This window comes from Anabrus simplex, chromosome 1, assembly GCF_040414725.1.
Source record: "Anabrus simplex isolate iqAnaSimp1 chromosome 1, ASM4041472v1, whole genome shotgun sequence".
Taxonomy (NCBI): domain Eukaryota; kingdom Metazoa; phylum Arthropoda; class Insecta; order Orthoptera; family Tettigoniidae; genus Anabrus; species Anabrus simplex.
The window spans coordinates 991,342,570-991,355,506 of record NC_090265.1 but is presented as its reverse complement, the minus strand read 5'-3'; the positions used below and the strand labels follow the sequence as shown (position 1 = coordinate 991,355,506).

At 39.0% G+C, this 12,937-nt stretch overlaps 1 protein-coding gene across 1 annotated transcript in view; it reads left to right on the top strand.

The window, feature by feature from the left end:
• Positions 1–12,041, top strand: part of LOC136857864 (lipopolysaccharide-induced tumor necrosis factor-alpha factor homolog) — a 58,503-nt gene extending 46,462 nt beyond the window's left edge. The window contains exon 4 of the mRNA XM_067136880.2: positions 10,860–12,041. Coding sequence (XP_066992981.2) covers positions 10,860–10,968 — 109 coding nt within the window. The 3' untranslated portion in view covers positions 10,969–12,041. The remainder of the gene's footprint in view (positions 1–10,859) is intronic.
• Positions 12,042–12,937: the final 896 nt, after the last annotated feature.

Genomic DNA, 12,937 nt, shown 5'->3' with positions numbered 1-12,937 from the left:
TTGCTTTTGCATGGTATGTGGGTGTGATATTAATATTTCACATGGTGGAAGAAATGATTTAAGTAATCATGTGAAGTGCGGTAAACATGTAAGTTATGTTAAATCGAAAGAAGATGGCAAGAAAATCAACACCTTTTTTGCCAAGTCTGGAAACATTGACTATGCTGTAATTAGGGCAGAGTGTATGTTTATTTCTTTTTGGTGGAACAAAATGTGCCCTTAAGTACGGCTGAACATTCTAGTGCTTTATTTCAGATGATGTTTACCCACATCAAAAGTTGCAAAGAAATATAGCTGTGGTCGCACGAAAACGACAAGCATTGTAAATAAAATGGCAAAAAATGCCAAGTTGTATCCTATTGTTGTTACATTCTATGATATTCCACAGGAATAAGTAGTGAGCACAGTTCTATCCACATCAGTGTTAGGCACGGACTCAACAGGGCGAAACATTGGTAACCTGAGGTTATCACAGCTGAATTCTCATAACATGCCAATTGAAAACTGTGTGACTTTCTGCTCCGATAATGCTCCTGTTACGATAGGACACAAAAATTGGGTTTCAGCAGTTCTGAAAGAAGTACAACCAGGTATTGACATCATAGGTTGCATTTGCCACCTGATTAATCTAGCAGCTGAAAAAGGAGCTGGAAGATTACCACTTAAAGTGGATGAGATCCTTGTTGATATATTTTATTTCTTAGAGAAGAATGTCAAAAGAAAGAAACACCTTCAGAAATTTCAGAACTTGCACAGTAAAGAGGCAAAGAAAATTCTGAAGCATGTATGTACTAGGTGGTTATCTTTAGGCTGGTGTTTGCATAGACTACTGGAGCAGTAGGATCTCTTTCTTTCTTTCTTCATGGAGGAAGTGATATTATGTACCCAAAACATTTCCACAAGCTTGACATCTTTGAGAATACCTAGATGTGTACAAAGTGGATCCAAGGAGTATCAGAAGAGAGTTCTTGATTCTGCTACTACACATGCCCCTAAAAGAGTAGCATATTCTTCTAAATGTGACAAACCCATTCTAAAAAGTAAGACTTCTACTATAACATGTGAGGGAAAATTGTATATGTTCCTCTCCTCAAACTTGAACAAGGCCTTTTGCACATTCTTTCATGTGACTATTCCTGTATTTGACAAATTCAATGTTGCCCTTCAGACTTCTTCCCCACAAGTTCACTTTTTTATTAGAACTTCTAATGGATTTGCTAAAGCAGTTGTTTACCAAGTTTGTTAAGCCCAAATTTGTCAAAAGCTCCTCAAGTTGGGTACAACTTGATTTAAAATCAAAGAAGTGATGATGAGTTAGTTATTGGCATTTAGCCTTCAAACATAGTGAATGATCTCCAAGGTACAGATAAATCTATTTTCTTTTCATCAATGATAAACTACTTTCATACTGCCTATGACTACATCATCAACAAGTTTCCACCCAAGGATGATGTGTTAAAGCATGCTCAAGTTGCTAGGTTAGACAAAATTGAAGATGCACAGTTTTCTTCCATTCGTTTTTTCTTGAAAATATTTCCTATCATGTTATCCAAGGAAGATAATGAAACTACAGCGGAGGTGGTGAATGAGTTTCAGAGGCAGTTCACTGCTGTTCAGGTAGATGACACTTTGGCTGCAAATCAGGATGCTGCAAGTGATTCCAGTTGGGCACAAATATCAAGAATTCGTGGATCCAATGGACTTCTTAAGTATAACCAAATTTCTAGAGTAATGTTCTCCATTCTCACCACACCCCATAGCAATGCAGAACGTGAACGTGTTTTCAGCCTTGTGAAGAAAAATAGAACAGAGTTCAAATCATCCATGTTCAGTGAATCTCTGGAATCTATTTCTATTTTGAAGACCAGGAGTTCTGGTCCCTGTTATGACAAAACATTTTCTTAAGGCTTTTTGCAGGAAGCTAAAAAGGCCACAACTATGACTTTAAAGTTGAACTAGCATGTGATTTGCAGTGTGTATTATATTATTTCTTGCTTATGTTACATTAAACAAGTCTTATTGTGTAAAGCCTTTTTCATTTATCACATATCTGCTTAATTTATCAAGTAACTCCTCTCATGTATGCTCCAAACCAATATTCAGCACACCTGCTGCTGTTTAACGTGGATTTCTTCTTGATTGTTATGTTCATCTACAAATCATTGGCCTATGATATAAGTAGATATGATTTCATTGAAGTATCCTGTGTAAAGTATGAATATTATTGTATTTTGTGACTTACTTATTTCCTGTTGCTCCTCCTGGAGCACATGGCTTCTGTGAAACACTTCCATCTGTTCCTATTGTTGGCTGACCTCTTCACTTCATTTCAAGTCTTTCCCACTGCTAGACATTCCTCTTCAATCATCTTTTTCCAGGTCTTCTTCGGACGCCTGCGCTTTCTATCACCTTGGGGTTCCAGTCGAGCGCTATCTTTTCAATGGCTCCAGCGGGCTTCCTTTAAGTATGTCGTAGCCAATGCCATTTTCTCTCCCTTATCTGTATTTCAATTGGCTGCTGATTAGTTTTTTATATTTATTCGTGGCGTTGACCTCTGCAGATCTTTTGCCTCTGCTTTCACTATATGATAGAAATCTGCGTGTAAGTGTAATTGCGGTGGTGTAGAGTTTTGAATGTGAGGAAAGAATCGTTAAGGATGACACAAACATCCAGTCCCCAGGCCAGGGATATTAATCACTTACAATTAGAAACCCCAGACCCGGCCGGGAATCAAATCCGCCGGGTGACAGGCGGACGCGTTGTCCCCTACACCGCGGGGCCGGACTGCTGATTAGTTTCTTCCCACAGGTCTTCATTTGAGTTCACGTCCGGCCATCTTTTGTTGATATGTCTCAGACAGCGATTCACAAAGACTTGCAGTTGTTTAGTGTCTTCTGGGTAACTTTCCACGTTTCACAGCTGTAAAACAGAACGGAATTAACATATGTATTAAAAAGTCATAGTCTTTCTAGAAATGTTTTTATTTCTCCAAATAGGATACAATTGAAAAAAAAAAAAAGCACCATTTGATTTCCTGATATGACACTTAATGTCTTCTTCTGCTCCTCCAGTTGTAGTAACCATACTCCCAAGATATACGAAGGAGTCTACTTGTTCTATCTCAATCTTGGAATTGACCCTCATCTCCTTGGACTTATTAATATTTATTTTAAGCCCAGCATCCTTTGTCTCTTCCTTCAACTGCTTAATCTTATCTTCCATATTTCTGAACCATTCAGCCTGTAGGCAGATGTCATCTGCAAAAACGAGGTCTTCTGACCTATCTTGTAAGCCCCAGTGGATCCCCCTTTTCCGATCTTGATACACTCTTCTCAGCACACTATTCAACACAAGTAGGAAAAGCATTGGAGAAAGAATACAGCCCTGTTGAAAGTCAAGTAGAGGGCATTCTCCTATTCTGTACTTTGTTCCAAGATAATTCTCAGAGTGTTTATGAGATCGACACAGCCTACGGTGTTTACGAAAACCAGCCTGTTCCCTTCTAAGGCGTAATTCCACAACATCCTTCACCCGTTCTAACATGACCCTTTAAAGCTCCTTACTTGGTACCGATGACAATGCAATTCCTCTCCAATTATCACACTTAGTAATATCCCCTTTGTTTGGTATCTTCAAGACCTTTCCTCCATTCAGCTGGTAGCTTTTCTTTCATTCCAGATCCTTTCCAACAGGGGTTGTAATAATTTTGTCAAAGTCTCAATATCTGCTTTAAGTATTTCTGGCGTGATATTGTCCATACCTGGTGGTCCGACTCGTTGGCTGAATGGTCAGCGTACTGGCCTTCAGTTCAGACGGCCCCGGGTTCGATTCCCGGATGGGTCGTGGATTTTCGTCATTTCTGATTAATTCTTCTGTCTCGGGGACTGGGTGTATGTGTCGGTCCCAGCCCTCTCCTCATCATATTCAGACATCACACTACACTAACAACCACCACAAACATGCAATAGTGATTACATCCCTCCTTATAGGGTTGGTGTCAAGAAGGGCATCCGGTCGAAACAACAGGGCCGAATCCACACGCGCGCCGCAATTCACACCTGCGACCATACAGGTTTGGGAAGAAGCGGTAGAAGAAGAAGAAGAAGATTATCCATACCTGGTGCTTTTACAGTTCTTATCTGTTTCAAGGCCTTCTCTATTTCTGGGCAGGTTGGAGGATGTAAATTTACTCTTGGATTGTATTTTGTAGCCCAGAAGTATCATTATTTTCATCGAGCCTTGGTATAATACCAAATTAATGGTCCATTATTGGACATTATAAATTTTCCAGCAAACTCATTCTTGGTTGCCTGCGTTTTGCCCTCGTGTGCCAAGTTGGGCTCATCAGTTGGTACTTAGCACACCTACCAAGACGCAAGGCTACTGCATACCGTGGAGGCCACTGGATAGGCTACTTGAAGCCTGCCTGGTAGTCTTTCATAGTGCACTGGCACAGAGATGTTTGAATAACTACAGCATAGGAAAATATATGACACTGGATGAAATATTAGTCTTTTCGAGGAAGGTGTTCTTTCCGACAGTACATGCCAAACAAGCCAGCGAATTATGGTTTGAAGATGTTTGCTGTAATAGATGTGAGAATGTTTTATACACCAAGTGCGGTTGTGAAGAATAGCAGAGTCCGTTATTCTCCTAGGTAACCTATCCTCCTCCATTCGCCTCACATGACCCCACCACCGAAGCTGGTTTATGCGTACAGCTTCATCCATCGAGTTCATTCCTAAATTAGCCTTTATCCACTCATTCCGAGTACCCTCCTGCCATCGTTCCACCTGGTTGTACCAGCAATCATTCTTGCTACTTTCATGTCTGTTACTTCTGACTTATGAATGAGTTATCGTGAGTCCACCCAGCTTTCGCTCCTGTAAAGCAAAGTTGGTCTGAAAACAGACCGATGTAAAGATAGTTTCGTCTGGGAGCTGACTTCCTTTTTACAGAATACTGTTGATCGCAACTGCGAGCTCACTGCATTAGCTTTACGACACCTTGATTCAATCTCACTTACTATATTACCATCCTGGGAGAACACACAACCTAAATACTTGAAATTATCGACCTGTTCTGGCTTTGTATCACCAATCTGACATTCAATTCTGTTGAATTTCTTACCTACTGACATCAGTTTAGTTTTCGAGAGGCTAATTTTCATACCATACTCATTGCACCTATTTCCAAGTTCCAAGATATTAGACTGCAGGCTTTCGGCACAATCTGCCATTAAGACCAAGTCATCAGCATAGGCCAGACTGCTTACTACATTTCCACCTAACTGAATCCCTCCCTGCCATTTTATACCTTTCAGCAGATGATCCATGTACACTACGAACAGCAAAGGTGAAAGATTACAGCCTTGTCTAACCCCTGTAAGTACCCTGAACCAGGAACTCATTCTACCAACAATTCTCACTGAAGCCCAATTGTCAACATAAAAACCTTTGATTGCTTTTAATAATCTACCTTTAATTCCATAGTCCCCCAGTATGGCGACCATCTTTTCCCTCGGTACCCTGTCATATGCTTCCTATAGATCTACGAAACATAAACACAACTGCCTATTCCTCTCGTAGCATTTTTCAATTACCTGGCGCATACTGAAAATCTGATCCTGCCAGCCCCTCTGTGGTCTGAAACCACACTGGTTTTCATCCAACTTCCTCTCAACGACTGATCGCACCCTCCCTTCCAAGATGCCAGTGAATACTTTGCCTGGTATACTAATCAATGAGATACCTCGATAGTTGTTGCAATCCTTCCTGTTCCCTTGCTTATAGATAGGTGCAATTACTGCTTTTGCTCAAACTGAAGGTACCTTACCAACATCCCATGCTAATTTTACTACTCTATGAAGCCATTTCATCCCTGCCTTCCCACTCTATGTCACCATTTCAGGTCTAATTTCATCTATTCCTGCTGCCTTATGACAATTGAGTTTATTTACCATCCTTTCCACTTCCTCAAGCATAATTTCACCAACATAATTTTCCTCCTCCCCGTGAGCTTGGCTGTTCATAACACCACCAGGATGATTTCCTTTTACATTGAGAAGATGTTCAAAATATTCCCTCCACCTCTCCAGTGATTCCCTGGGATCTATTATGAGTTCACCTGAATTACTCAAAACACTGTTCATTTCCTTTTTTCTCTCCCTCCTTAAGATTCTTTATTACTGTCCAGAAAGGTTTCCCTGCTGCTTGACCTAACCTTTCCAGGTTGTTACCAAAATCTTCCCATGACTTCTGTTTGGATTCAACAACTATTTGTTTTGCTCTGTTTCTTTCATCTACATACAAATCCCTGTCTGCCTTGGCCCTTGTTTGGAGCCATTTCTGATAAGCCTTCTTTTTACGTTTACAAGCTGCTCTCACTTCATCATTCCACCAAGATGTTCGCCTTTTCCCATCTTTACACACAGTTGTTCCTAGGCATTCCCTTGCTGTTTCTACTACAGCATCCCTGTATGCCACCCATTCACTTTCTATATCCTGAACCTGCTTACTGTCTACTGTTCGAAACTTCTCACTAATCATATCCATGTACTTCTGTCTAATTTCCTTGTTCTGGAGATTTTCTACCCTTATTCGTTTGCAGACAGATTTCACTTTCTCTACCCTAGGCCTAGAGATACTTAGTTCACTACAGATCAGATAGTGGTCTGTATCATCGAAAAATGCCCGGAAAACTCGTACATTCCTAAGAGATTTCCTGAATTCAAAGTCTGTTAAGATATAGTCTATTATGGATCTGGTACCCCAAGCCTCCCATGTGCAGCGGTGAATAGCCTTATGCTTGAAGAATGTATTCGTAACAGCTAAACCCATACTAGTACAGAAGTCCAGCAAACGCTTCCCATTCCCATTAGCTTCCATATCTTCCCCACATTTACCAATCACCTTTTTGTATACTTCAGTTCTATTCCCAACTCTCGCATTGAAATCGCCCATTAGCACTATTATATCCTTGCTGTTGACCCTGACCACGATGTCACTCAATGCTTCATAAAACTTGTCAACTTCATCCTCATCTGCACCCTCACATGGGGAATACACGGACACAATTCTTGTCCTAATTCCTCCAACTGACAAATCTACCCACATCATTCGCTCATTTACGTGCCTAACAGAAACTATGTTGTGTGCAATGGTATTCCTGATATAGAGCCCTACCCCAGACTCTGCCCTTCCCTTTCTAACACCTGTCAAGTACATTTTATAATCTCCTATCTCTTCCTCGTTATCTCCCCTTACCCAAATATCACTTACTCCTAGCACATCCAGATGCATCCTCTTTGCTGACTCAGCTAGTTCTACTTTCTTTCTTCCAAAAGCCCCATTAATATTGATAGCTCCCCATCGAATTCCATTTTGTTCGCCAAGTTGTTTCCAAGGAGTCCCTCGCCTGTCAAATGGGAGGGGGACTCCGTTACTCGCATAGGTCCGAGGCTTGCTTAAAATGTTCTGAGCTCGGTAAATTCATGAAGCAGGATGCTACCCTACTTGCACATAGTCCAAGTGAGGATCTCTCCTCTAACGGGCTATGGACCACCGGTGGATTGTATAGTCCTAGCTGCCTGAGCACAAGGAGGGCCAGGACACAGAATATGTCCGAGATGCCCACTTCCATTCCATACCAACTCGTATCCCGACTCTCAGGACCACTTACTAGGCCACTCAGCCGTTGCCCATAGTTCACGAACTAGGACGTGACTACAGTAACCCACAAACATGAACCATAGTGAAGGGCATTAAGCAATAAATAAATAGTCTATAGCTCATGACCAGATGAAAAATTTCAGGCACAATTGCACATATGAACATGTTTATGTGAAAAGATTTCATTACCCCAGCCAGATAAAGCAATCCAATAAGGGCTTAAATTTCTTCTAGATTTGTATCAATCATGGATTCACATCTGTACTTTGCTCTAATTTTTCTCAGTCATACATTTGTATGGTGGGTTATTTCTTCAAGAACCAAAACTGGAAAAAATAGGTTCCATACTTCAGTAATTGTCTCTGAATTCCTGGCTTCCCTTGTCACTCCTGGAAGGTGAATTACAATGTTCCTCCTTGGACTGCATCTGTGCTGATTTGGTGGGTGTATTTTCCATTGTGTTGCCTTGTCATGGTCAGTGTAATAAGGCCATAAATTAACGGCACTTTCTTCTTCTTTCCTTTCTTCAGCAGATTGTTCTCTTTCACTATTGTGGTCACCATTTCCAACCTCATCTTCCTTAGAATCATCAGAAGAACCGTTACCATCCTGAAACGTATTTCCTTCATGGTCTGTTCCCTCTTCAACCCAATTAGCTACAGTAGAATTCCATTAGTCCAGCATCCAACAGTCCGGAACGCCCGACGATGGTCCGGCGCCATTCCAGGATGTTTTTTTAAAACGTTTGTGAGAGTTAAAGCTCACGGCGTGGTTCAAAAGCACACGGAAGTGTTCACTACGCGTCTGCTATTGTTAGACACAATCGGCATTGTTGGCTGTCACCACGCACAGGTTTAGTTCATTGTTTCGATTGCGAACACTTTTCGGTACAGTATTTTTTCTTGCAATCTAGGATCCGTGTTACAGTACTGTAATGATTCTGCTGATCAACATTTCGCTGCAAAACGCCATGTTACAGCTATTTTCACTGTACGCCTTAACCTATACCGTAGTAAGTGGTACCGCCCGATAGTCCGGCATTTTCGGTAATACGGCACCGGGCCGGTCCCGAACGTGCCGGACTATCGGACTTCTACTGTATTTGATTTTTGTCACTCATAATGTAAACAAAATTAACTACCCATAAAATGTAAATAATAATTCAATTTGGGCAATTAATCATAAGAATTCTAAGAATTTGACAAGCTAAACACAAAATACAAAAATTGATATTGAAACAAAATTAGTAAAAATGTTCTCTACTTACTGGTATGTACTGTAGTTGTGTAGAGTTGAGTGGCACTAAACTCACTGAATGTAACATAACTGCATGGTGACTAATCCCCCCACTCCTGACATTCCAACAAACAGCTACTCATTGTTACAGGCTACTATCAGCAGCTTCCTGGCCTTTTATAGCAAAATTATTTTGAAAGTGAGCACTACGCTCACCCCTCGACCAACGGCGGGTTAAAATTTTGTGAAGGGAATGGACAAAACAGGGGAAGGTTCTGAATACCCGAAAGAAGTGCTTCCCAGATTAAGGAGCCAAGATAACAGAAAGAATTTTCTTTAGACCACAGTTAAGAAAAGTACTTAAAAATTCCAAATTTGATGCCAAGCTGAATGCCACTGAACTTGCTGCGTGGTTATCATTTTAAAAAAGTGGTGAACACAGATTTGGTTGGGTACCCCTGCCTAGAATTTGGAAATTTAAAGGTCATATTGACATATTATTCAAAAATATAAATGTTAAATACAGAAGCACATTACCTTTAGATTCTGGATCCTGAATTAGTTTGGAAGCTATTTGTATGTGATTTTCTTTTATGTGAAGGTGGATCTTCCTGCAGAAGAAAACCAACAGTAGTTGTTCATCATGGAGGGATCACATCTACATTGATATCTACGTTCCATGTGTAGTATATCTTCATGAAAACATTCCCCTTGCTCATCACTAACTGCACCCAAATTCTCTGGAAAGCAGTCTGAAGTGTGAATATAGAAAATTAATTTTCATTTTCATTGTGCATCCTAATTTTCTGTAACTTAATTAATTTACAAATCATTGATAAGTATATCACTATTTTGTACTTCTTTGTTTCCTAGGAACCTATTCACCACTTTTTTAAACGATAACCACGCAGCAAGTTCAGTGGCATTCAGCTTGGCATCAAATTTGGAATTTTTAAGTACTTTTCTTAACTGTGGTCTAAAGAAAATTCTTTCTGTTATCTTGGCTCCTTAATCTGGGAAACACTTATTTCGGGTATTCAGAACTTTCCCCTCTTTTGTCCATTCCTTTCACAAAGTTTTTCATCAGTCCCAGTTTTATATGTGAAGGAGGATATACATTTGAAGGGTTCACCAATGGCATATGTTTTATATTCTGCCTCTCTGGTTCAGATTCTTCTCACTTGGGCCACAATTTAACTACAGCCACCAAGTCGGTTTTATATAGCATCTGTTGCTAGTTATATGTGGTGCAAAACCTTTTACCTTTGTCACCGAGTGGATAGTCGATATACAGGTGATATGCAGTTTACAGTAATTTTGTAATAGGTTTCCTTTAATTACTAGTTGTAAATTCTCTGCATATGAAACCAAAGCAATCCGGTGAATTAATACATCCACGTTTGTGCTTGTTCATTGTTTAAGCACAAAAACATCAGAATTTGAAAATTCAAAACTTTGTATGCGACATTTGAATCCTACCACCATGGTTTAAATAGAGCTACTAATGAAAATGTTGAGAAGCAAACTTCATATTCAGATAATTTCTATAAACACAGTTGCAGTCATCTGCTTAAAATAAGATAAATGGTTCTAATCTCATCCACTTTACAAAACTAATATTTTTGCTGGTGGCAGTTTGATTTCTCGACCAATGCAAGCAAGATTTTTAAAATGAAAAGAGTGGTCTTGTGGCTCAGATGCATTGTAAAACTGGAGTTTTTGTGTCTGTGATCTTGATTTCAACAGTCATGTGATAGTAAAAGCTTGATTTTTTGGATTACTATGGACCAACAATTTCTAGAGGGGGACACAATCTACATGCTATTTCTACTCCATTTAAACAAACCCTGCTTCTGCTTGAGGCTAAAAAAGAGAAAAGTATTGTGTTGTCGTCGATGTCCCTCCACTCTCGCTTTCTCAAAATAATTATAATTTTATTCATTTCTGTTTCAGATGCATCTTGTGCTCCTGTATTCCTTACTGTATGGATTCCTTTAAAATTGTTCGACATACCTGTCCCGATTGCAAGGCTTATCTTGGAACTTATAAGCCACAGGAATAGACAGTTGTTTGTGCAGTACTCCAATCTAGTAATTATTGGAGTCAAGGAGCTGATTGTACATAGTACAAATTGAATGAGCTAAACCAGCCTTTATATCGTCAGTGTAATCGAGATCATAAAACTTTTATACATTTCCATATTTATAATGAAGCTGCTTTTGTATTTTCATTTAATTAGGAAACTCTACTAATGTTGAGTGTGATATTGACACAAATATCACATGAATATGCGTAATTACCGAGATTGTATGTATTTTTTTGCTGCTCTTGGTAGGAGACATGAAATGTCTCTCAACGAAAGGAATTCTTAGAAGGTGACGTGGCAGCTCCATTAGTTGCTACTTTAATTTTATTTATAGCTGTATGAATAAAGAAAGGGAAACATTGTGTCCCTCATGAATGAGCCATTATGTGCCATGTCATGATATTGTTGATGGAAAAATAGTTTGTTATAACTGATATTGAGGTCGGTCTTTGTCCCTGAATCATATTTAGTGTGTATCTAACAGACAGGAATGATTATGCTTGTAAGTCGAATATTCTGTGGTTTGTGATCAGACTGCCTTTGTTATTCCTTTGTATCCTGGTATATCATATACTGTATATGCTATATTTAAAAATAGTTTTATCTTGGAGTTCCTTCATTGTTTCAAGTATACGTCCATTGTTTGGTCTTCCTCTAGAGAGTGTTTATTTTTACATCTTATTTGTCATTTGTTTAATTTCTACACATATCTGTCAACCAAATAGGTATTTGGCTGCATTTACTGTCTCATTTTACCATATTGAGCTTAGTATAATGTTGTGGATATTTTCTCATCTGTGATATGGCATAGTAATTTAGATGTTGAGAGAGTACAGTGATAGTACAATTTTTGGCAACTATTTTATGGTGATCAAGTGGTTGACACTCATACTTTTCACAATGATTCTGTTAGACTGCCACAGTGAGACTTTCTCCTGATAATCATTTTTTACATTTATAAAATATATATTCTGGCATTCCCTTTTAATGCACTCTGTGTTGTTTTTAAGTTAATAAAATCTCCTTGCAAGAGTGTTGAAGCTTATAAATAGTGCATCTATAACCAGTTTTTATCCTATTTGAATGTATAATTTAAAGAGAACTGTTAGTCTTTCTTTTTAAAATTAAGACATTTCTTTATAAGAAACTTTATACTCAAGTATATCGTAAGAATAAGTAAATGTGATGCTCTCCAGGAAACCATACCTTAAGCACTGTGACAAAATTTTACACTAGAAAGGAAGAAGGGCAAGAAATGTTAATTTTTAGATTTGAACTAAAGAACCTTGGCAACAGGCTGTGCTGTCTTATGAAACCATACCTTAAGTCACAGTGAGAATTAAACATTGACAATTTAAAGTGTGGTTTCTTCACTCAAGTTCCTGCATTTTCTTCTACCAAAATATTAAATAACCAGCTTGTGCATCGAGATAAAGTATGGTTACAATTTTTAGACTTCATTTACTGGGTTGCATATTTTATAACCCTTAGTTTTAACTAAGGTCTGCACAGGAGCCCAGACATAGTGCTGTATGGCAAGGGAATCCTTGGTTTATTTCAAACATGATTGATGTTATCTGCTGCAGCTGGAGAAGATGTGGTGTAAGAAAAGATTCTTGTATATATCTTTAACTCTTTCCCTAATGGTGATAATATTCAAGAAATGCCAGAGCCACATACTGCTGTTAGAAGCATGACACTTTCTTCTGAGGAAGAGCGAATGAAGAAATGCAACACTGTCTTGAGACTGTGATGGAAAGACATTTTTTCAAGGAAACTGTCAAGAGTATCAGAAATGAGATAGAAGATCACAATATATCTCGTTCTCCATGTTCCTACTAAGGAAAATGGCACAGCAGTTACAGATACCATCAAATCCTCTTCAGCCAGGTCCTATCTTTTTCTTTTTCAAAGTTAGCAATTTCAGAAATCAGCAACATGATGG